The sequence below is a fragment of the Alligator mississippiensis genome, chromosome 4, assembly GCF_030867095.1.
Source record: "Alligator mississippiensis isolate rAllMis1 chromosome 4, rAllMis1, whole genome shotgun sequence".
NCBI classification, from domain to species: domain Eukaryota; kingdom Metazoa; phylum Chordata; order Crocodylia; family Alligatoridae; genus Alligator; species Alligator mississippiensis.
Genome location: NC_081827.1, coordinates 115,600,039 through 115,625,742, shown reverse-complemented (window position 1 = coordinate 115,625,742; position 25,704 = coordinate 115,600,039). Strand labels below are relative to the sequence as shown.

Sequence of the window (25,704 nt, the reverse complement as noted above, 5' to 3'; positions counted from 1 at the left end):
AACATTACGAGACCTAGATACACCCGGTCCCTCCCCATGCCTTATCCAGGGAGTTCTCAGGAAGCTAGAAGCACTATTCTACCCCCCTGCCTTATCTTGGAAAGGTTAAGGTATTATGGACCCAGGGTCAGGATTGTGTCAGGGTTGACTAGTTTTATTAATAGGTTAGACAGTGGATTTGTATAGGACAGTTTGGATAGGGACAATCCTGCTTCTGGCAGGGTGGTGAATTAGACCTCTGAAGGTTCCCTCCAGCCCTACTTTTCTATGATCCTATGATCCATAGCTTTCAAAGTACTTACAAAGGTGACCAGGGTCCTTTAACCTTTCTCCCTACCCATTTGACCAATGGGAAAACAGATGCAGAGAAGCTAAGAGATTTGCACCATGGCAGATGAGTTGGAGAGTTGGGACTTCAGCATGAGGCTCCTGGCTCCCCATCTTGTGCCCTGCCTACTGGGCCCCTCAAGCAGATTCCCCAGATGCCACTAGAATAACCATCTGCAATTTCAGAACAACATTGCCAGCTGCAGAAGGGGCCAGAAGGGTTTTTTGTGTGGTGGGGGAGGAGCCTAGGGGAATCGGAGATACTAGCAATAGAACATGGGATGACTAGAGAAACCCAAGTAGCCCAAGGAGTGACTGGGAACCACTACTGATATTGCAGAGTAGCAGGGGAGCCCATAGATTGCAAGGAAGCCAAAGGGATAGAGGTTCTGTGCAAGTTGACTTCTATGCTATACAAGTTCAAAGTCCTGGGACTATAATGGAGTTATCAGCATAGTGGAAGGTTTTAGGGGAGCTGGTAAGCTCAGCCTAACAAGAGAACTTGATGAAGCACATGGACCAGGCTAACAGGATCCCAGAGAGAAGTGTTATAGAGATGAAGGTTGCAGAATGGCTGGGGGTCATTCGGGATGTGGGAGGGTGCTGGGCAGCCATTTTTATGGGACATGTATGAAAATGTCTGATTTGGGGGGCTATTGGAAAGAGCATGTTGGAAGAATCAGGTCTGGGACACTAACTTTCCTTTCTCCCCACCCCTGCACTGGCAGAAGACGAGCTTTGGGGATCACTGATGGTATTCACAATCTGGGTACCCTGCGCTGGGAGCTGGCTCTCTGCCTCCTGCTTGCATGGGTTGTTTGCTACTTCTGCATCTGGAAGGGAGTCAAGTCCACAGGCAAGGTAAAATCAGACTCTGTTCCCTTTCTTAGCTGCTGCTATATCTCCCCTGAAGGCTAAACCTTTTGTTGTCAGAGAAGAGGAAAAGAGGCAAGGCACACAGAACATGGGACCAAGTCAGATTTGAGTGGGTACCACTGCACTGGGCCACACAAACTGAAATCTCAGTTTGGTCCATAACATGGAAAACAAAGGAAGTAGATCAAACTGAACAGAGAAGGAGAGTTTAGAAGCAGGAAAGTCCTAGACTAATGCTACCCACCATGATGAGGGAAGAGGCTACTGTGCTAGTAGCAATACACAATCATCTAATCCAGTGGGAGTCGACCTTTTTGGCAGGTGTGCCACAAATTAAGCCCTGCCCCTTCCCCAAGTGCCACTGTGGTTCACTACCACAGCCTGATCTACTGTTCTGCTTTCTGCACCCTGCACTATCTGCTACTGTGCTGCCTGCCTCTTCCCTAATCTGCTTCATGCCGCACATGCGGGCTGCCCATGCCATTTGTGTGTGCATACTGCATACTCCAGGTTGGCCACCCCTGACCTAGTCACCGATGCATACACCCCATGTAGTTTGGTGCCTTTTGCAACACTAAACAGTTTCAGTGGCAAAAGTCCACTTACCCTACAGTAATCAACAATGAAGCTGAGTGTATAACCCACTGCAAATAATCTACTCAGGATCTATTGCAATTACTTCCTCTTTATATGTAATTACATAATCCACTGCTCTTTCCACGTTACTTTTTTTCTTTAGCTCAGTGGATTGCTCAGAGTTGGAGTGCTGCTTTGAACGTTTCACATTTGACATTAAAAATTTGATCTGGGCTGGCACGTTGGGTTGAGTCACAAATCACATGGCATTGTTTCCATTTCTGAACAGGGTGAGCATAATAAATCTGATGAGGGGGTCAAAGAAGTCTCTGTAGCTTTGATTGGATGCTCTAATCAAAGTCATAGTAGGTGGTGATGTTAGGTTATACATAAGAAATATATTTCCAGAGGAAGTATGACTATCCTTGAAGGGTAGGTGACCCCTTTATTCCTCAGAGTAACTACTGACTTACCTATACTGTCCTCTCCCAGCACATACGGCTTCTCCTGGCACTGGTTGAGACAGATTCCAAAACAGGTCCTGTATCAGCCAGACGTGGAATCTCCGTGGTCGTCTCCCAGTCCCATACTTATAATCTTTTTCCTGTTGAGCTCTGACTGGCTTGGATTTCAGATGGTGAATTGTGGAATCTGCACAACTGCTTGCCTTTAATGCAAATTTACTCAGTCACTCCAGGCTTCAGCTCCCAATTGTTGGTGGCCACCTCCTATTTTGACTTAAAAAAAACTGCTCATGTATAGGGTGTGGGCTATATGCATATTTTTAAAAGGATCTTGAAAAATTGATGAGGATTGAAGAATGATCCAAGGTTCAGGAAACCTGCTTTATGGTGGGAAATGAGAGAAACACAGCCTAACCAAAGAAGATTCATAGGTGACTGGGGTCCTGAGCAACTCCATGGGAAGAATATTTCATCAGCAGCTGAGGGCTCTTTAATTTGGCAGGAAAAGGCATCATGAGATTCAGTGGCTGGAAGCTAAAGCTAGATAAATTCAGACCAGAACAATAAGGGGCAATTTTTTAACAGTGACAGCAATTAGCCACAGAACAATTAGCAACTTACCCTACGGAGTTGGTAGATTCTCTGTCCCATAAAGTCCACAAATCAAGTTTAGGTATAAGCAGGAAAAAGTAAATGTGATTTTTTTCAGACCACCATTTTTCAACCTAGTAATCTCAGATGTGTCTGTTAGCTATAGAGTTAAAGGAATTTTGGGGCTGTATAATTCATGTGGTGACAGCATCCCCTTTCAGTTCCTCTCCTTACTATTTCTTTTGCTTCCAGGTAGTTTACTTCACTGCCACATTTCCGTACTTGATGCTTATTATCTTGCTTGTTCGAGGGATCACTCTGCCTGGGGCAGTGGAGGGGATCAAGTTCTACTTGAATCCAGATGTTTCCAGGCTTACAGACCCACAGGTGAGTGAACGAACACCCAGTCCTATGAGGTGCATGCAGTCTCAGCAAGGTAGTGATGGGGACAGGAGATACTAAGCACCTTGTAGGATTGGGCCCTCCTTGATTGCTATCTATATCTAGTTTTAACTGTCTTCTCCCAAGGGACTGACCAAATACTGGGGTCTCACTAAAAGCATTAGTGGGGGCATCTTGCCTCAGGATACATGCGGATTTCTTTTGTCAACATATTTGAAACACATGGATCATTAGGTCAATTCCATTGAAGAACTTGGCAAATGCAGACACATCTATTAAATATTTGGAATACACCAGATTCCAGTTTTTGCTGAATGTTAAATTAAAATGATTAAGGAGAGGTATTTCTCCCGTTCTCTTTTTTTTTTGGCCTGGCTGGAGCTTCTCAGAGACATCAGTCTCCTAGTGTGAGAGAGCTAGTGTAGTAGATGGCTATGGGTATGTCTACACTGCTTCCCCAGCTCTGTCCAGCATTGCTCTCATACATGCCCACTGTGCATGCATCATGCCTCAAAGTGAATCAGCCTTGAGGATGTCTCCTTCACACTTGACAACTGAGCCTCTGGGATGTTTGGGGGCAACAATGTGGAGAGCTTTCTGAGCCCTTTTACTGCCTTATTCCTGGGGTTGACATATGCAGTGTGGGAATGGCTGGATGTGGTGTGGCTGAAAGCAGTACTTCTCCAAAGTTGTAGAGCCAGTGTCACCATGTCCTGTGTGAGAGTTAATGCACAGGGATTGCAGTCTGAGCCCTGCTCTTTCTATAATTTTGTAACTTCAGAACAGGCATTGAAGTTGGTTCTTTCCTACAGAGCTGGTGCCCTATAGCTGCAGCTCTGATTTTTAAAAGATCATTAGGCTTCTAGCCTTTATGATTGAACAAAGTCTTGAAAATGGCTGATGTGCCCAGCAGTGTTATATCATCCTGAGGGGATGGCCTTGTAGTCACTGCCCTGGTACTGGTAAAAGCTCAGCCACAGAAACAGGGAGCTCAGTACAGGCTGCAGAACTGGCCTAAAAAGCAGGGTAAATTAACCCTTTCTGAGTTTTTGGCTGCCAAGGCTAGATTGGTACTGGAACCCCAGATACCTAGGTGGAAGTCAGCTCAGTGGAAAGCTAAAGTCACTGCACTGTTCCCAATGCCTCTGTCATTCCAGTGAGGTGTCAATCCTGAGACCTAAAGATGAGCCCATGAACATCAACACTACTCATAAATTCACTGCTGATTATTTTAGCAGAACCATCCAACAAATGTGCTTTCCCCTCAATCCCAAACCGCTGCCTGCATCTTCCTAGATGACAAACACCCCAGCTGCTCCCTACCTGGCTGCCAAAGCCTCCAGCTTTCTCCTGATGATTTTCGGATGCATTTATGTGCTCTTGATGTGCTAAAAAAATTAAAAAATGGTGGCTTGCTATAAACATAGAGATGGCCTGAAATAAATTGAATGTCATTGTCCAACAATACAGGAGTTCCTGAACAGAATGTTTAGTTCCTGTTCATGATGAATGTATTACTAACCTCTGGTTTTTTTAACTCAAATGAAGCTGGCATGAAACTTCCAGTCTGTAGCACTACAGTGCTTTTGGAGCCAGGGGCAGAATTTAGGTCCATCTTGCTAGGTAAAACATGAGGCCTTCTATGTGTACAGGCCTGTGATTCTCAACCAGGGTGTTACAAGATCCTTTTGAGGATGATGCAGGATGCTATGTAGTATCAGCACTGTTAGGTGTGCACACACCTACATGATTGAACAAGATAAACCCAGAGATTTCAAATAGGAATCCATGGTGCCAAAGCATTCTGGTCTGTTGCAGTCTTTCTGAGTTTTTTTGCAGAAGAAGAATTGCTATTTTTTTAGGCACTTAAAAACAAGTACAAGCTAAGAATTAACATTTTCTGAGTGGTGCCTTGCATCTCATGAAGGGTGCCTTGAGTCTGAAAAGATTGATAACTACTCATATAGGCATAAATCTGGAGAGAGCACAGGAGCCCTATCCATCAGGGCACCTGTGAATGTTAGTAGTGGTGGATAACTGTAAGTATTTGAAAATTTGCCAAACTGCAGCCATTTGGATGCCTGCTGCTGGGTTTTGCTGAGGGGACTGTGAGGATGCTAGCTGGGATTTGTCTCCGAGCCCATTAACCTTCTGATAAGGACCATCTGTGGAAGATACGTGCTGCAGTGCTTCTATGTACGTCATATAGCTCCTTGCATGGTGCTGTGTGAGAGAAGGAACTGTTAAGGCATTAATATGAAGGGCCAGGGTGGGAGGGAGAGCATGGGAAGGAGTTGGAGGCTGAAAACAGAAATAAAGGGCATCTTACACATGCTCTGGGTGGGGAAAGAGCCTCTTTAATTAGAGTGGCTCTTGAAGCTGCTCTAAAGCGTCCACAGCATTTTATGTATTCAGCATCCTGCGCTTCAAAATGGTGGTGAAGGCACTTTAACTGAGGCTCATTTTATGAGCTTTAGTTAAAGCTCCCCCACCACCATCTTGAAGTGTAGGGATGCTGAATACTTGAGATGCAGAAGCTGCTGGAGTGCACTAATTAGTATACTCGAGTCTGCTCTGACGTGTTGTAATTACAGCACATCGGAGCAGCATCCCTGCACATCTACAGACACCAATAATAAACAGATTCTGTTACTTTCAGTAGGTGCCAGAATGAAAAGAGAAACTGAGTTAATGAAAACTATGGTGATATTTTAAAATTATAGGAAAATAGGCATGGAAGGCCCAATGAGAAGCCATCTGATCCAACTGCTTGCTCAAGGCAGGGTCACCCTGTCTATTCCAGCTCAGGCAAGCATGCGTTTGTCTAACCTGCACTTAAAAACTTCCAATGCTAGAGACTCCATGATCTTTTTAGGTAATCTGTTCCAGTGCTTAACCACACAGCGTTAGAAAGCTCCTTCCAGTTTCCCATTTAAATCCCTCTAGTTGGAATTCAAGCCCAGTACTGTGGTACTTGTCCTGTCTCCATGCGAGTCCAGAACACAACTGGTCACCTTCTCTTTAAAACAAGCTTTTTCCTGTATTTGCATCAAATCCCAGAGGTGGTCCCATCTTCTATTCTCAGAACTTAATCCAAATTCTTCCCATCTTTCCTTTCATGTTGTGTTTTCTAGACCTCTAATTAGTTTCATTACTCTTTTCTGGATTCTTTCCAATATGTCCATATCTCCCATGAAGTGTGATGCCCAAACCCAGCATCTCTTTTTCTGCTCTCCCCACAGCCTGTCCATGGTCTCACATGCATGGGAAATGAGGCTGTGTGATGTTGTGTAAAGGTTTTCCTGGCACTCATTTGGGGGGATTCTTGTAAGGCATTCATGGTTCTGTGACTCCATGCAATGAGGAGGTCCCATACCCATGCCAGTCCCAGACTCTCTGTGAATGTTGTATATGCCCTTTAGCTTTGAAAAAAAAAAGAGAATGGTGTTTGCACTCAATGTTGTCCAAGTCATTGGCATCTGCAGTGTGAATGACTTTCAGGGTATGCCCTCGATCAGGCTACTGGGTGAAGGACAGTTTATGCAACAAATCCCTGCAGCTTAGAAATTGTTCTCCTTCCTTCCCATTTAAATCCTTACTTCCTGGATCGCTGAGAAAATTCAGTGGAGACAAGAAGGAAACCCTCTCTTTTCCTGAAGAATTTTATACTTGGCTCTAGTCAGCCTGGTCTGCCCAAGTATGTGTTGTACTTTGTGGGTTCTTTCTTTTTGTGCTGGATGGGGATTTCTCTGCCTTAGACAGGACGCTGCCACAAAAGCTGTCATTCTTGGAACCGTTTGTTTCATCTGCCACGGCTGGAAATCACTGTCCTTTTCTGTTCCAGGTGTGGATGGATGCAGGCACTCAGATCTTCTTTTCTTATGCCATCTGCCAAGGGTGCCTGACCGCTTTGGGCAGCTACAACAAGTATACTAACAACTGTTACAGGTAAGAGCAGTCTGTGTCTCATATCCAGCTAGAAGTGTAGATGGGCAGCTCAAACAATGTGCATGAGCCACCTCAAAAACAGGGACTCGCATTGTTTTGTGATATGCTTTTGTCAGATTTTTTCAAGCTGAGCAGAGCTTGACAACTGCATGGGAGACTGCTCAGGCAAAAAAGGGTACTGCAAGCAATGGCTTGGGTGTCAGCTTTCTGTCCAAGTCAGACCTGAACCCTAGTGTTAAGGAATGTTGCTGGAGGTGCCATTATTCACTTAATGTGTGTACTGCAAGATGATAAATCATCCTGGAGACAAAATGGTGGGAGCTCTAGGGAAAGGGCTATTCAGTTGCACAGCTCAGAGGAATTACTGTATTTACTTGATTCTAAGATGAGGTGTGTCGTCCCCCCCCCCCCCCCCCCCCCCCAATTTGACATGGGGTGGCGGGAAAGCCCCTTGTCTTAGGATCATGTACAAGGGCAGGGCTGGGGGGGAAGGGGGGGAAGCAGGTGGCTGCTGTGTCTTAGATTTGGGCTCCAGCCCCTACCTGGGGTCAGGACTGTAGCTGCAGCCACAACTGCTGCCTGCCCCTCATATTCCTCCCCCTGGCCCCCCAGCTGCTCCGGCACCCTGCCACCTCCTCCCTGCAGTTTCTTTCCCCCATCTTCCCACCCATGTAGCCTCTACTCCCTTCCCCCTCCCCCAGCCCTGCCCCTCGCAACCCCCTTACCTTTGCTCCATGCTGGCTGCAACCTGGGGCACTGAGCCCAGCCACAGCTTGACCTGTAGCAGCAGCACACAGCCTGCACACCACAGGGGCTGGTAAGGAGGGGAAGGGGAAAGCAGAGGACAAGGGGAAGGGCAGGAAGGGGCAGGGGGGCACAAGGCTGCAGGGGGGCAGGTGCACAAGCAGGGGGCAAGCTGCTTGACCTCCCCATACCACTTGCACCCCCAATGCCTGCCCTCCTGCAGCGGTGGGGGAATGAATTAAAGATAACCCTCACATACTTCAGTTCTATACATGGAAAATTATAACAAATTTATAAATTTTCTATGTGTAGAATGTAATTATTGTGGGGTCATCTTAAGTTTAGGGTCATCTTAAATTCAAATAAACAGGGTACTTCAGGTTCAAATTGGTATAGAGGAGAGGGCAGCTTGAGCCACTGCATCAAATGCTTTGCTAAAACATGGTGATGTTGCTTCTACTGCACCCAGTACTGTGCCTTAATCCTATCAGAAACAAATAATCAGGCTTGTCTGGCTCAATTTGTTCTTTTTCATCTTATGCTTCTAGTTCCCTTTTCTTCTAGGACATGTGATCCTAGCTCCAACTCAAGTCAATACAAATTTTTCTATTCAGTTCTGTGGCCTTTGGAGCAGGCCCCACATTGCTCAACTATTCTTTTTCTCTCAATTGTTTTATTTTATTGTTTTGGGGATATAAGTACCTGATGCTAATTTCCAGAATTATTATACCTCACTTTTTAATTTCAAATTGGCATGACACCTATTTTAAGTCAGCATGTCATTACCTTCCCATGGCTTTACAAAGGTAATCATTATACATGGATTGTTTTGGTATTTGTGTTGCTTTTGCTAATACTTGTTAGCTGACCATTCTCTTAATTTATCAGACTTGTTGATCAGTACATATTCAAATTGTCCATAGGTTCTTCTCTCTCTTCTTGGGGAGCATATGCTACTTTTACAAGGCCTTCATTAAAACTCATTCTCTTTCATTTTCCTTGCTGTGTTGTAATATTTTGACTCTTATTGGTTGCATGAGGTTGAGACCCTACTGATTTCATTTGAGCATTCTATTCCTAAGGCATGATTGTTGTCCTCTGCCACTTTTATAGCCAAACATAATCCTACAGTTCTTGCATTATCAGGGATCAAGGCAGTAGTCCCTTGAATTCAGCTCTGGATGGCTGGACTCTGCAGGATTCTACGCAGAATGTTAATATAATCAAGTTCATGCATACGCTTTGTTCCAGTAGGAAGCAGTGACCAAAGGTGGTAAAATCTGCAGAGGAAAACAATGTCCTTTCTTGTTTTTCCCCCAACAGGGACTGCTTCATGCTATGTTTTCTGAACAGCGCCACCAGCTTTGTGGCTGGCTTTGCCATTTTCTCTGTGTTGGGCTTCATGGCGCAAGAACAGGGCGTGCCCATTTCAGAAGTGGCAGAGTCAGGTATGTGCAACAGGGCCAGAAGTAACCCATAAGAGTCTGGGTGGGTTTTTTAGGAGCTGGTACACTTGATTATTAAACATGTTTATAAAGTTATCAGTGCTGTTGCATAGAACCAGTCCTACAGCCTCAGCAACCTTTGCTGTTCCCAGTTTATTTGCATATTCTGTCAGCCTAGAAGTCTTTGGTGCTGTTGTTCAGAACAACTACTTCATTCTCTGCCAGCCTGAAGTTCCTGCTTCCACCCCCCCACAACTAAAGTTGCATTTCCTACCATTCTGGACCCCCTGGTTATTTTCTCCAAACCCAGTTAGTCTGTCTGAGTCAGCAGTCAGTGAGCTGTATGGCAGTGACACCATCACTGCCACTACGTTTTTGGGAGGGGAGATCTTGGTGGGTTGAGTTTTTAAACAGCATGTTAAACTGCTTTGTGTAGTGCATGCAGATGGCTGTGAAACCTCTTACTCACTCAGCTGTCTGGTTGGCAGGTCCTGGCCTAGCATTCATTGCATATCCAAAGGCTGTAACAATGATGCCAGTGTCTCAGCTCTGGTCCTGCCTCTTTTTCCTTATGCTGATCTTCCTGGGACTGGACAGTCAGGTACAGTAAATAACACTCTCCAACCCCTACCTTACTCCAAGGTGTCAAACACATCTGTGAGAGTTTTTCACATCTGTGAAGGTTATAACTCTTGTGCTGATGGGAAATGCCTCAGAGCAATCATACATGCATGTTACTTCAAAATGGTAATACCATACTTACAACTGGCCAGTACATCACATCACTTAGCTGGCATGCTCTCAATTATTCCTCAACAGTGAACTGTAGCTCCTGTACTGTCCATCTTACATCCTAACAATCAAGGGCTGGTCATTAGCCATGCTTGCCTGTGTCCTTCCCACAGAGTCAGCTGGTTAGGGCTAGAAATCATCCTTCCTGCATCAGGCACTTTTATGACACAGTTTATGTCAATCACCAGAAAACCAGGATCATCACTGTATGTAGATGGCCCACTCCTTACTCTGCATCCTCTTGATTCCAGCTATGACATGTTGCCCCTTTACAGTCAGCTAGCTCTACAGTAGTACTTGCTTACCTGTATTTCTTTTTTTCCCTCATAGGGATTCCCTCAGTTGTTTCTTCTTGTGTTAAAATCCCTTATTTGTTTATGGGATCCATGTATTATTCCTTTTATTCCTAGAATAGGGAGAATATTGAGGTATGAGGCTTATGACCACATTAGTAGGTTTCTCTGCTCCAGAGGTGCCCCTATAATAACTTGGCTTCTGTATGTTCTGAGTAACCACAGGCACCACTGCTGCAGTGTTGTTTTGTCTACCCCTGTTGAAGATTTATTGTTTCTTATTCAAGCAAGTCATACTTCCATACTAATAGAAGACGCTGCCTGAGGAGGAGAATGAAAGAAGGAGAGAAGATAGGTGGGAAAGGGAGGACATGGGACCGTTGGTTTTCTAACATGAGGTCTTTTGCAGTTTGTCTGTGTTGAGAGCTTGGTGACAGCGATCGTCGACATGTACCCAGAAGTGTTCCGTAGGAAAGGGCGCCGGGAGCTGCTGATCCTGTTCATTGCGATCATATGCTACCTGCTTGGCCTGATGCTGGTCACTGAGGTGAGAAGAACCATGTGTTTTGGTAGCAGGCAGACATACAAGCTATCAAAAACTATTTAGAGAATACTATATTGGCCTCTCACAACCTTGGAACCGTTGTCACATGCAGAGAAGTGCCTGGATTAAGAATATCCTGAACTTTGTCAGGATTTACACCTGGTTCCAAACTTTGTGATTCTAGCTAAAAGATCAAGATCAGCACAGATGGTATCCAGAAACTGTGCTAGAAAGTGGCTGGGAAGAATAGTCTGTAGTCTGGTTTAAAAAAAAATGAGGACACCGAAATGATGCTAAGGGTTCTCAAATGATACTGGCATTATGCCTAACAATCCTTTTAGGACAAGGGGGCATGTAGCAGGTGAGGTGCAGTACAGAGTGGTTAAGACATCTGGCTACAGCTTAAATTTAATTCCTGTATTGGACTTAATTCATGATTATAGCTGTGTTGACTGCGAGGCAGCTTTTTTATAGGTACCTGATCATTTATGCAGGGAAGCCAAAGGTGGCTGGATGTGATGCTGGCATAGTGTGCCATTGGCTACAGAAACTGGTATACCTTAATTTTGTTAACCCTCAGGACTATTATGTGCAAGTAGACCTTTGAATTTGAATTGGTTATGTAGCATGATTTATCTCCTAGTGTAGGCAGGACTAGAGAGAGATCTATTCTCCTGTGTCGTATATGCCGTTTCCTTGTTTATCTCCTTCTGTTGCTGTACTTGACCCATCTCCATCCTCCTTACTTTCTCTTGCACATTTTCTTTAGCTGATCCCCCACATTTTCTTTGTTTCCCTCACAGGGTGGGATGTACATATTTCAGCTATTTGATTATTATGCTGCTAGCGGCACTTGCCTACTGTTCCTGGCCATTTTTGAAGTCATCTGTGTAGGGTGGGTATACGGTAAGTGGAACACAAGGAGCCATACTGCTTGTGGGTGGGGTGGGGTAGAAAATGAAAACACATTTGTCCTGGGGGAGACTCACTCTGCATAACCCTCTCTCTTCTGATCTAATTTATTTATGTGTGGAATTCCTTAACCCCAGTGCACCTTAGGTAGGAAGGATCTTCTCATTTCTTTTCTTAGGATTCTCTACAGAATGGAAGTGAATCCAGCATTTCTGCTCATTCATTCAGAGTCTCTGTCTCCTGCATGCTGTACAGCTTTGCTAATAGACCTTTCTTTACATTAGAAGAGTGTGATTATCCATAGAGCACTACCTGTGGCTGGCATTGTTTGGCTGACTTATTGTGATCTCTCTGTATCTCTCTCAATTTAAGCGTCACAATTTATCTAATCTAAAATTATTGCTACATGCTCTCATTGGATCATGGGAAAATAGGGCTGGAAGAGAATTCATAAGGTCATTTAGCCCAGTGTTTCTCAACCTATGGGTCTTGACCCAAAAGTGGGTTGCAAGAACACACAAAAAGGTCACAAGCAAACTTTAAAAATTGATTCCCCTTTAAAGAGGAAAAACATGGGAAACCATGGCTTTTCCCTTGCAAACTGGCAGAATTCCAGCCTGTGAGGGGTTGCTTGGAGCCCCCCCATGCCTGACACACACCCCTCTATCCCACACACTGCAGGGCTGGGGCCTAGGGATGGGGGGTAGTGGGTTGGGAGCGAGGGGCACTGGGTCGGGACTGGCCACTGATGTTTACAAATAGGCCCTGGTACAAACAAGGTTGAGAACTGCTGATCTAATCCATCCCTCTGCTCAAAGCAAGATCATCCCTGACTAAAGCAGTCAAATGTCTGTCTAACCTGCTCTTGAAAATTGCTAGGGTTGGAAATTCTACAACCTCTCTAGGTAGCAAGGTCCAATGCTTGACCACCCTTATAGTGAGAAAGGTCTCCCTAATCTCCAACCTCAATTTCCTCTGCTGCAGCACAAGGTCATTACTATTAGTTCGATCTCCCAAGGCCACAATTTATTGGAGACTGATGTCTTACAACTTAGTCTTGCCATGTAATTAAGGTAGATTGGATTTAAACGGACCTTTCCTTTTTATATTTATCTCAAACTTAATATTTTAAAACAGGCCTTTTTAGCTGTGTTTAAAACCTGGAATTTTCAAGTTAATTTCATGTTGAAACCCTTTGAAATCTGTGGAAGTCACAGAGGAACTGAAGTGATTTATATATTATACTTGCAAACAATTTTTTAATTACCGTAATTTGGGGGAAATGTTTGGTTTCTATCACAGGGAAAATTTGGCTATGTAGTTGTATAGCTATCTTTTTAACAGCAATGATTTATTTTCCTATATAAATGAAACTATATGAATTGATTTTTTTTCTAGTCATATTATATCTTTACAGATCCTGTAACTGGTCATTGTGATTATTGTAAGGGTTGAAAGGAGCACACCCCATTTTGTTAATTGGGAAACTTTATATACTCTGAGGCATAATAATAAGATATAAGATATTACCACTCTACATGCATGGCTCCTGGTTACATCTTTTACAACTGGTCTTGTTAAGAAGTGCTTGGAGGTTGTACATTTCCAGGCAGAAGAAGCTGGTGTCAAGCTGTGAACATCCTTATTTCCCTTTGACTCCAGTAAGAGTGGGAGGTGCTCTGCCACTCATATAGGATGAGGAATATTGGAAATGCCAGACCATGAATTTATTAAGTGCACCCCCATGCAGCTCCTGCGCACCCTGTGCAGTTGGACACAAAGTTAGATGGAGGTGGCAGGGAGACTACTTGTTCTTTGTAACTTGTCATACATATAAGGAGCCAGTTGCTGTAGTGATTAGAGACATATTAACACTTCCCAAAGGAGCTACTTTCTTTCCTTTTTAGTAAAACCAGGAATAGATCCAGAATCAGCCAGAAACCAGGTCCTTCTCCAGACCAGAAATCAAAATCTGGAGAACTGTTTAAGGCAGTGGTGCTCAACCTTCTGGCCTCATGGGCAGGATGATAGGGCTAGAGCTAGGTTGGATCCAGCATGGAGTCAGTGTGCAGAGGTTGGTTTGCAGAGCAACCCTTTGCATTGCATCCAGTCATGAAGTGACCCCATGTTCCATGCTGGCTCCGCATATGGGATCCAGTCATGGCCTGACTATGCATGGGTGCTATCTGGCACCTGGGGCTGCGTCATGTGGCCCACAGGGTTCCCCACGGTTCCAGAAATTTGGCAGTGGGGGAGTGGTGGCTGCATTCATTGCCATGCCTCTGAAAGATGTGGCAATGAATGTTCCCACTGCTCCCCTGCAAGGTACCTGGATACCTTGAGGGAGCAAGCACATGTTCCGTTAATGGGGAATTTCCATTCCTTTGCTCTGTGAGGAGCTTTCCATGGCAATAAAGTTTCCTCCCGCCTGCTGCAAGGCTTCTCAAACATTGTCCTGGCCTGGACTACATTTAAATAGGAAGCAAGAGTGCCTCTTTGGCCCTGCCTCTCCCATCCACAGTCACACATACTGAGCACCTTCCCATCTGTGATCGTGCACCATCTCACTGGCAACTGCTCACACGGGAAAAAAAATATTAGCAGAGCAGATCATACAATATTAGCAGCCTGTAATGGGACGTAGCAGCTGGAAAGAGAGAAGAGAGCCTTCCCTGTTGGGAGCCATGTCGCTGCTGTGTTCTAACGTGCATAATTATGTGTTGCGATTATAGCATCTTTACATTCTAATTTGCCCTTGCTGACTTTATTTTGGAGAATTTTGACATTTAGTCAGTAGAAAAAGCTGAGTGCACTTGTGGAAGAAATGTGCCTCATGCCAGCTAATGGTTTTCCTCTGCTCCTGAGTTGGCAGGACCAAGCCTCTTGCTTGCGCTGTGAACTGTCGCAGCAATATCACTGACACAAACACACATTCCAAGCCTCCCTATTCCCAGCAGTGCTGATGCTACCCACTGCTTGGCAGCTTCCTCCTGCTTGTTGCTGTTCCTGGGATCTGAGGATTTCCCATATATGCTTTAGTCCTACGGAAGGATCATGCTGCATCAAACATACTGATTGCATTTGCCAAAGGGAAGTGCTAGGATTTTTTTCCCTTCACTTCGGAAAACCTCCTGTAGAAGAAGCTGATGAGTTTTCTGAGCTCTGGGATTTGAAACCTGATGCCAAAGAGTCGCAGTGTGAGCGCAGTGGGATTAACTGTTCTAGAAGAGAACTGGCACAGGTTCCTCTTGCTAGAGCAGAGCTGAGACTGAAGCCATTAGGGCTGCTGTAGATAACCAGAGTTGACAGGAGGGGAAACAATGCCCATGGTAATTCTGTGGGTGGTCGTATTCTCCAGCCATGTTCTGGCTTTTGTGTTTAAATCAGTCTCTCTCTTTCTCGTGCACTCAACTGGGGAGCAGGTGTTAGAAGCTGCAGCTTATACATCTCTAATAGGTCCTAACACACAGCCTTGCACAAATCCTCTTTGTGAGCCAGCCACCAGAGGGCAATCTCACACTCACTTGTAGGCATGAAAGGGCTCCACTTACTTTGCACAGGTGTAAATACTGTGCAATAGTAGTGCTTAACCTCCAGCCCTGTAGGCAACATCTAGCCCACAGAGCTGTTTCATCAGACCTGTGTGGAGCCCTGTGGGCTTGATGACGTGGCCCTGTGCTCTAGATCAGCAGTTCTCAATTTTTTTGGTACCAGGACCCAGCTGTAAACATCAATGGCCAGTCCCTACCAGTAAATAGTTTAAGTAGAAAACACACAAGTATTTTGGCCCCCCAAATACTTATTACACACTACAAGTTAAAGCAGATCAACAGTCTTAATTTTAAAGACAGAAATCAAAATCAAGAGGAAAACACTAACAGCAATATCAACATGTGGCCCTATATTACTCCCAAGTGACATTCACATTTTTCCATGTTTTTCTGTGATTGTTCACGACCTTTTCATATATTCCTGCACCCCACAGGTTGAGAAATGCTGCTCTACCAGTGCGTGGTCGGGGTGATGTACCAGATTACTCTGCAGCTGGTCCCGGGCACATGGGGTTTCTAATTTAATCTGCAGTCCGGAGGCTAATACTTTTACACTTATTCTTTATCACACACTGAACTGAAATGACTTGTTTCAAAAGTAGCTCAAGAAGTCAGTACCAGGATAGATGAAATTCATTGCAGATGAATGCAAAGCAATGCAAGATGAGAGGAATAATTTCAAATGCACCCACTCACTGATGGGTTCTGAATTAGTATTTTTAACCTCTCAGTGGAGACATACAGATACCAGTATGGTCAGCTCAGTGAGGACATCTGCTTAGGGTATAGCAGTGACTGAAGCTACATTAAGATAGAAATAACATAACTAATACAACATGGCAGTTCTTGTGTTTTTGTGAACATTGCATTCCAATATGGTGATTTCCTCTCAGATAAGACTCAGTAGAAATGCAAACATCAGCATCTTGGGTAATATAACTGAGGGTTGCTCCTCTCCCTGAGCATGTAAGTGTTACTCCATATCCTTTTTAGATTCTGTTTAGGTTTAGGCATGTTCAAGTGTAAGGAAGGTTCTGGTTCCAGCTGTGGCTGTGACACCCTATGGTGACCAGGCAACCCCTGCCCTGCTCCAGCTCTATGGCACCCTCCCCTTCTTGCTTGTCTGCCATGCCCTTTTGAAAGGGAGACTTCTTAAGGGTCTTAGAGCATTTCTCCCAGGCACTCCTGGTCTCAGTTCTGCCCTTCTTGGGCTAAGTGCACCCTCTTGATCTGTTCATGTACTGCAGGACACCTGTAGTCTTAAGTCTATTCATGGCTTCTGACCTCTCCTACAGCTGTGTCCGTGCCTTCTAGGTGTTCCTGCTCAGCCATTCTCCTTTGTTGGGGCCTCGGCCTTTTTGGCCCCTGACATTTTACTCTCACTGGGCCTTTTAGCCTAGGCCCCCTGTGTTGGACCTAGCTTCTGGGCTCCAGCCCTTTTCCCAGTTACTTTGTTCTTGAGCCTCCTGGCCTTGTCTCCACCCTGCTTTAGGCAGTAAACCTACTTTGGCTCTTTCTGGCCCCCCTGGCTCTGTCTCCACCCTGATCTGGATACCAAGTCTACTTTGGGTCTGCCTGTGCCCCTTGGCCCCAGTCATTGCCCCTTCTTGGGCCCTGGGCCCCTGGCCCTAGTTACTGCCCCTCTTCTCTGTGGGCCCCTGGCCCTGGTTTCTTCCCTTCTTGGCCTCCAGTTCTAGCCTTCTTGGCCCTAGTTCACTTCCCCTCTGTCTTAGGTGTTGGCCCTCTCCAGCCCAGCTTCCTTCATCTTGAGCCCAGCCCAAGGCAGGTCTCCAGACCACTGGTGAGCCCCTAGTACCTTGCTGTGCTTAACTGTAATGCGGCCCCTCAAGCACCCCGCTGAGGCCTCCACACCCCCCCCTTACAGTCGCACCCAAACCAGTGGTCAAAACTCAAACCAAAACTTAAGCACTCTGGCTGTGAACAAAATCCAAAAAACTCCAAGCCTACTGGCTGTATAACAAACTTCTTCCCTGCCAATAGATCATATTCCCCTGGTAGCTAGCCTTCAGTGCCTTACTTGCATTCCCAGGGCATGCTAGGAGTCAGCTGGGCATTCTCTTGCAGCCTTCCAGACTAGGAGCTCTTCTCTTTGCAGCTGACAGGGCTAGCCTGTCTTTCTAGCTCAGACTCTGGGCTTATAAAATGCCTAAATCCTGGCCCTTCCAGTCAGGTGGCCAGCTGCTGGGCTTTGTCCTTAGGGTCTGATGGCTGGTTTCCATGGCAGCTTGTGACTGCTGCTCTGGTAGTACCCCTGCTGCCCTTGCTAGACTCTGTCCTACTGTCTTATTGCCTTGAAGCTAGCTTTGCAATAATAGGCTATTCTAAGCAGAGTTCTCCTGACCAGACTGCAGGTGCGCCCCTTTACTGAGCCACTCCCAGCCCAGGCAGTAGTGTTCCTCTACTGCCTTCCTTCTTGGATCTGGCCTGGATTCTGCTTCCCAGGGTCTATCTGCTGCAGTTTCTCTCCTTAAAGTAAAAGGAGTTACATCTAGGGACCCACCTGCTCAGGTGGGAACACTCCTGTATATGACCAGAAGTAGAACTGCAGATACTGAAGGGGATTTTCAAGTTGGAGAGGGGAGTGCTGTATTAGTTTACATGGCTGCTGATTTTATTTTTGGATCTTAATTATGCACTAAAATCCACCTAATTCCTTTTATCAATGTCAAATTCAAACATAATATTTGAAGTTGAATATCACCTGCAGTTATACACTGGGTAAAAATGATAAAGGCTCTGAATCATGATGTCTCAGGGCATAAATCTGTCAGTACCTGAGTTTGGTAGGAAACTTCCCTTATGTTTGCAAAATTAGGTGAATTGCCAATGGGGCTTAATGGTCATTCTGAAATATTCAGAACTGGGCTTCTCAGAAAACAAGATATTAGCATTCATGGCCTAGTGCTCTATTCTGCTATGGCAACTCCTATATCTGTGGATGTCCAAGAGAGAGAGATCTGTTTAATGGGGATCTTTAAAGTAATTCCAGCCAAATACGTAGCTAATCCTTCTAAACACATACTGAGGAGAAAACAGAATGCCTGCTCTCTGCAGTTTCTTATTAGCTTTAAAAAAATGTTGATCGACTGAACTGATGGCTTCTTAAGCCTGATTGCTTTTTCATCTGCTCGTGAAATATAGATCATGCAAACATCTTATTCAAAGACATACTGAGTCCATTCATGTCAGGTCTCATTGTGTTCCACTAAATCATCCAGTGCCTATGATGAAGGCACAGAAACTGCAGGGCACAGTGTTTTTGCTGGAGGAAACTTGAAAAAGGAAATTGTTACTCAGTGTAATTAATGCTACGAGAATGTTGTGGACTTTTCTTTTTTGTGTTCTCCTTGCTTAGTGTTTGGCTTACTTCTATTTCCATAAGAGCTCTCTTCCTAATCTTCTGGGGGTTCCCCTTATACATTTATATAGCAAAAATTCATGCTAATCCATTGACTTCAGCCTTGTTACATCAGGGATGAATTATTAGCTTCATAGCTGTCATGACAATGTGCACCTATGGAAAGGCTGTGCAATGTAAGAGGCCATCCTGAGGTCATATACTTATTTGGTGACTAAAAGCTGTTCAGAAAACTGCTTTTTAAATTTTTCATGGAAAATTTTGACTCTGGCCAAAAAAAATGGGGGAGGGGGAAATTGAATTTCTTTTCTTAAAATCAACACCGAAAGAAAACTGTACTTGCACATGGTACATTGGTGACTAGCGGGAGCTGTAGTTTGAGTGCCCCATATTCCCATTCACTACTTGCATGTTGGACTGCCTGACCAGTCATCTTCCTAAATATGTCCATTTCTCATGATACACATCATGGGGACCACATGGCTGTAGCATGCCATGAAGATATGGGCTAGCTAGGCAATCCATTCCATAGAGAAAGGTGAGGTAACCACTGGGCATCCCAGATACAGCTCCCAAGAAGCATTGCAGTGGCTTGGTTTTTAGCAGCAAGTTCTAGTTTCCAGCTTTTTTGATTTCAAGCAAGAAAGCAATGATTTCTGGGGAAAGCTGTTTCACTGTTTCTAGATATCAGATAGGCCACTTGACCTGAAAACCCAGATGCCAGTCTGGTTACTAGGGCAGGATTTCTTTTCAATCTTCATTTTTCTCCCTGCAAAGTTATGTATATGCACAGTATGTAGAACTTCCTTTCATTGACTGTCAAGTGCTTTCAGACCTATGTTCTTATTCTGAGGGGGAGAGTTTCAGTAAGATTAGGGAGTTCTTTTTAAGTCAAATTTTTAAGGGTGGGGTCCAAAATTAGACAACTTACTTGATATTTAAGTATTTAAACAGGTCATCTGAATATCAAAGATGTTGAGCACCTGGAAGACCAAATTATCCTCTGCTGCAGTGAGTCAGAGTTTTCATTTTTCAGGCAGAAAACAATAGGAGTTAAGTCGGTTTTAACTTACCAGGAATACTTTCTGAAAAATTCTTGCTGCCTCACCTCTTTCTCTCTCCCTCCTCTTTATGATGGTCAAGGTGCTGATCGTTTCTATGATAATATTGAGGACATGATTGGTCACCGGCCATGGCCTATGATCAAGATATGCTGGTTGGTTTTAACCCCTGGTGTCTGTCTGGTAAGTACAGTATCTTTTAATGGCATGGTATAGATCTACAGGAACCCTGAAATTTGAGCAGAAAAGGAAAATTTGTGAGGTATGCTATAATTTCATAGAATTACTATGGAATAATAGTAGCTTCTTCATAGTTAAGGTTGCTGTTTTCCATTGTAAAGATTTCTTTGGCTTGGAAAACTCATTTAGCTAAAAATCAGCATGTTTATTTTAAAAGGCAAAGCAAAATGCATCTTCAAAGTCTGAAGGGAATTGATCAAATTATTCTTGAATTGCAGATCATTGAAAATTAACCTGCTTGGAGATGTTTGTTTCTGCCTATATTTTTGTTACTCCCTCTAGCTCAAAAATGTCTTGTTACTACCCTTTGCTTTCCATATGATTAAATCTCCTTGAAAGCTTCTCCAGTAACCATCTTTGAGGAAAATATAAGTCTGGGAAGTTATTAACTATTTTTTAAGCCAGTTTTGCATGGAGGCCATATTTATACTGCCGCATTGCCAAGCCCAGGATCTCTTCTGTGGAAATAAGCCCTATCTACTCACATGTACCCAACTCCTACAATTGGGTGGTGTGCATGGCATAGAGGGGTACTATAAGTGAATGTCCTACCACACATCTCTGTTGGCAAGTTCAGTGCATTGAGTGTCCTCTGGGTGGTTGTTTTAGAATAGTGGTTCTCAATCTTCTGGCCTCGAGTGCATTCCCATACACCAGGCCAATCTTACATGTCAGATTGGGAAGCTCATTGGTCTGATCTCATGTGCTGGCTTGATCTTGCGTGTTGGATCTGGCCATGGGCTGGTCCAGTCCCATGTACCAGCTGGATCCTACACACCAGATCTGGCTGTGTGTGCTGGCCCACCATAACCCCATATGCTGGATCTGGCTGTGTGCTAACCTGACTCCATGCACCAGATCCAGCCATGGAGTTGACCCTGTTTATGGTCCCACCATGGACCAGTGATCTAGCATGCAGGGCCACATCATCTGGCCTGTGCGACTCCCCATGGATCCAGAAATTTGGCAGCAAGGGAGTGGCAAAAAGCACTGCTACATACCACACCCCTACTCCCAAATTTCTGGACCTGTGAGGAATCCTACAGGCTGGATGGCACACTTCCATAGGCCGGATCTGGCCCAGGGGCTGGAGGTTAAGCACTACTGGTTTAGGAGATCAGTGTCCAGAGTATTTTCAAAAGGGCACCAGGGTGTCCCAGGGTTTTTTCAGCTTCTCATAACTAGTCAGATCAGAAGCATGACTAAGTCAAGATGCCTATAGCTCCTCGCTGCTTTTGTGTCTGTTCAGCCTGAATATTGAGCCAACACACATAGGAGAGGAAGTTTTCTGCAAGTTGTTCAGATTCCTATTGGGAAGGAGGAATTAGAGGGGGCTGAGGATTAGGATAAGGGATAGACAAATGGCAGAAGGTGGAAGGCACTGAGATGTGAACCCCTAAATTCCGGGGGAGAGAAGGAGGTGGGGTGTTGAGGTGTGTGTGTGTTGAGCACCTGGTGAGTTTTAGTGAATAGGAAGCAGTAAACTACGAGAAGTAAAATTCTGAACCTAAAAAGAAATTTGGAAAAACTTGTCCATGAAAACCTGGTTAAGAAATTGGTGAAGGTATGTGAGTGATACCACTGCCCTTACTTTTCATGCCTTTTGCCAAACCCGAGCACTTAGGAAGTAGGCAATGACTGGATAAGTCAATCGCGAATCTGACATTGCCTATACTTCCCTTCTTCAGGACTCTCTCTCAGTGCCTCTTTCAGACCTATCATTTACCAGTGTGGAATTCTGATTGTGGCTGTCTTTTCCGTTCCCCAGGCGACCTTCCTGTTTTCACTGATCAAGTACATGCCTCTTAAATACAACAATGTCTATGAATACCCTCCATGGGGCTATGCTTTGGGCTGGCTGATGGCTCTCTCTTCCATGATATGTATACCGCTCTACGCCATTTTCATCCTCATGAAAACCAAGGGATCATTAAAGCAGGTAAAAGAAGGTTGAAAACTTCTTGGTTCATATTCAGCCTAGGTGAGCTGTGCCTGAGAGGTGGTCAGAGTGCTGTCTCTTACATGAAGTGAATGTGTGGTCTCCATTCAATCTTAGTATGAAACTACTGGTTTTAAAAAAAATCTGTACAACTGGAACTACTTGAATCTCTTGTTGATGAGCTTAGAAGGCAGGCTGCAGATGAATGGAGGTGTGGGGAGTTTAGTACCTGCTTGCTCTGGGAGGCGATCTTTGCAGGCCAGACTGAGGCACATGGTGAGAGTGTGTGAGTGAAGCTGGCACTGGCACTGCCACTACTCTTGCAGCCCCTCTTTCATAGAGGAAAAAACGGTTTCAGTCTTTGAGGTTGTCAGAGCAGTAGTTTGCACCAGCAAGAATATGCCATTCAGACAATTCAGCTCATAACACTTTTTTTTAAAGGGCTAGGAATAAATGGGCTGGTTCACCATAGTCCTGCCCCATGCATCATTGTTTATACCTGTGCAAAGTAGGTGTAAATCAGGAAGGGGAACCTTTTGAACTAATGTGAAGTGATACCAGGTGCTGGGAAATGAGGAATTGGGCTCAGACTGCTTCAGTATTTTGGAACAGATTGGCAATTCAGCCAGGCATGTACCAAAGTGGAAATGTTTGCTATTGTCTGTGTCTGCCCTGTAGAGATGGGAACACTTCTCTCAAGCTATAGCTCTAGGAGCAGCATTGCCCTGAGACAGGGAGCCTTGAGGCAAAACCTTGAGGTGACTGCTTCAGAGCAACTATGCACAGCAGACTTGTCTACTGGGTGCAGCTGCTGATTTGCTAGCAGAGCTATGGTGACAGGACCCTTTGGGGCACTGCTTCCCAAACTTCCTCAGCATGACACCGTTTATGGCACCATTTCCTTAGCATGACCCCATTTCCTCAGCATGGCCCCTCACTTCCAAGCCACAGCCTCCCACCCCTGCCACCCCATCCATTGATGCTGCAACTGCATTTGGGGTTGCGACCCACAGTTTGGGAACCACTGCCTTAGGGTATAGATGCATGTAACTGTTAGACTGGTATACATGTAGTTTGAATCTGACATCGATAGACATACAGGTCAGTTAAACTGGTTTAGCAGACTGTGGAATGGTTCAAAGGTGTATCTGGAAAACCCAGTATTATTTTTGAACTGGTTTATCCTGAGCCAGGTCAGTATGTGAGGAAACTAAGTGTTCTGTGATCTGGGTCTGGTTGGTCCTCCAGGCAATTCTGCATTGCAACGCTTCCCCCCAACCTCACTGCTGTTAACTGGCTGCTTTTGTACACAGCCAGCACTCTATTGCCCCCCCCCCCTTTTATTTTTACCTTTTGTTGGCACTTTTTATCAATGAGCTCCTTTGCACTGCTTATTCAGAAAGCTAGCATTCTAACAACCAGCTTTGTCCTCACTCTACTCTACTGCAACCCCTCATCATGCTTCATACCCCACCCCACAGCCCCTGGGAACCCAAAAACATGGGTTCAGGCAGTTCCCAACCCCCACTTTCCCAGGCACCACATGTCAGGCAAGCACACTACAGAGTTCAGTCAAGTGCAGGCTGCTGAACTGTATTGAATTTGTATTTAGGAGAGAAAGGAAAGCAGAAAAGTGAAAACACTGCCCTTTACAGGTCACTCACCCCCAGGGCTCAAAAAGCATGAGTACAAGCACTCTTCCTCTCCTGCTCCCCCGCTCCACTCACTGTGAGGCTTGCTGGACTGGGTGCTCATTCCCACCCCTTGGTGTCAGAATCCAAGCCAGAGGGAGAAGAGATGCACTGAGAAGAATTGACCCATGAATGACATCTATGAAAAACTCTAGCAGTGCCAAAAGCAGACAAAGTCCAACTAATCTGCCCTAATCCAGGGATTTTTACCATAGTTCCAAAAGGTGACTTCTACCTGGAATGCCAGGGCACTGTATGTGTAGACACCTCTGACCTGTGACATGTGAATGGGTGGTGAAATTTTGAAGTGGCTCAGGTGTTACATGTGTCCACCCCTTGAGTTGGAAGTGCAGTGTATGGCAGCTGCGGGTGCTTTTCTGCTGGCTCTGTAATGCCACGTCTGTAAACAGCAGAGGGTCTGACAGCAGAAGCCTTCTTCTGTCAGAGTGCCTATGCCAGAGGAGGGAGGATTTGCTGACATAGATCTGCTAGTATAAAACTTTGCAATGTAGACTAGGAGAAACAAGCAGATGTCTTGGAAAGAAGTTACCTTACTCTGGGAAGAAATTACTCAGAATTAGAACCACAGTAAAGTTCCCTGGGTTAGGGGGCAGATTGGTTGTACCCTGTTTCCTCTCGGGACCATTGGGGTTTTCTGTAGGGTATGTCATTCACGGGTCACTTCTTTCCAGTGCATCTCTTCTCCCTCTGGCTGTTTGATTCTCTAGCAGAGTGTTGCTATATGGAAGAAGCTATGCAGGAGACGTCATGAGAATGCGATAGAAGTGGTGAGACTGTGTGCAACACTGGAGAAGAAGCCAGCGTAGAAAATATTTGGAGTAGGAAGGAAAGCAGAGAGAGAAGCCAACCTTTGTGTAGCACAGTGGCTGGAACAAATCTATGGGAGGTTTTAAAAGGAGAGAACTTTTGAACTACATGTTGGAACAGATAGGGAAGCAGCTGGATCACTTGCGGCTGGGACTGAATTTGATGTGTGTGGCCTTCTTGGGACAAGTGAACTTCCATTCAGGAGCCCAAATATTATACCTCTTATTCAGGCCAAATTCCCAGTGACTTCAGAAGCCAGGACTGAATAAGGCATAGGGACCCATGGTCATTGGGCAACCCACCAGTCTGGATTGCCCCTCCCCTGGTAAAAGCCACAAGAACAGCCCTTGGCAAGTTCTTCCCCGGTCATTCAGTCAGGGTGGGGTGGAGCTTGTCTTCCCACAGAATAGTTTGCAGTGCTCACCACCAATCAGGGGAAGTGCCCAGGGGTCAACAAGACTTCCAGGGAGTTGGCAATATTTAGGACCTTCTGTGGAGAGGTCAGATTCTCAATCCTACTGCGAATGATACACCTGACTGTTGTGATGCAGAACAGTGCTAGCCTAAATGACTGTTGCAGCCTGGGAAAGTCCCATGGTGGTATAGGACTGTCACAGTAGTTCTTGTCATTCATGACCCTTGAATGGGGCCTCTTTACACCATGGCAATTTCTGACACTCAGCAAGGTCCATTGAAATTGGAAGCTGCTGCGCTTGATTTACACTGGTGGGCAGCTAGTGCCAGGATCAGCAGAAGTGAGGATGGTACAAAGTTGCCTTCATTCACAACCCCTCCCTAGAACCACGCCAATGTGAGTCAGATTCACTCCAGGATCAGAGGTTGTTGTGCATCCACACATTGGTCTTTGCCTGTAGGTCCCCACTTTAGTTTTTGTCATTTCAGTCTCCTGCCCACGGACCAGGCAAAGTCCTGACTAGTCTCCTGGTCTCCTCTCACTCTCCCCAAGCCTGTGGGTGGGAGGGCATCCAACTTCCCTCCCAGCCTGCACATGGCTGCCTTCCCCATGCCCAGCACCCTCTTCTTCTGCCACAGGACTCCTGACCCTGTGAGAACCTCACACCAGGTACTAGGGGTGACAGA

General features: G+C 45.2%; 1 protein-coding gene across 6 annotated transcripts in view; it reads left to right on the top strand.

Moving 5' to 3' along the window:
* SLC6A12 (solute carrier family 6 member 12) overlaps nt 1-25,704 on the top strand; it is a 56,924-nt gene that overhangs the window by 23,256 nt on the left and 7,964 nt on the right. For 5 of the 6 annotated variants that reach the window (XM_019489641.2, XM_014609113.3, XM_014609118.3 and 2 more), the window contains 9 exons: nt 1,056-1,188; nt 3,087-3,221; nt 7,081-7,184; nt 9,252-9,376; nt 9,862-9,974; nt 10,868-11,005; nt 11,806-11,908; nt 19,988-20,088; nt 21,914-22,084. In XM_019489641.2, coding sequence (XP_019345186.1) covers nt 1,056-1,188; nt 3,087-3,221; nt 7,081-7,184; nt 9,252-9,376; nt 9,862-9,974; nt 10,868-11,005; nt 11,806-11,908; nt 19,988-20,088; nt 21,914-22,084 — 1,123 coding nt within the window. Of the gene's footprint in view, nt 1-1,055; nt 1,189-3,086; nt 3,222-7,080; nt 7,185-9,251; nt 9,377-9,861; nt 9,975-10,867; nt 11,006-11,805; nt 11,909-19,987; nt 22,085-25,704 lie in introns of those variants that run through there. The other variant, XM_059726497.1, reaches the window with a different exon arrangement.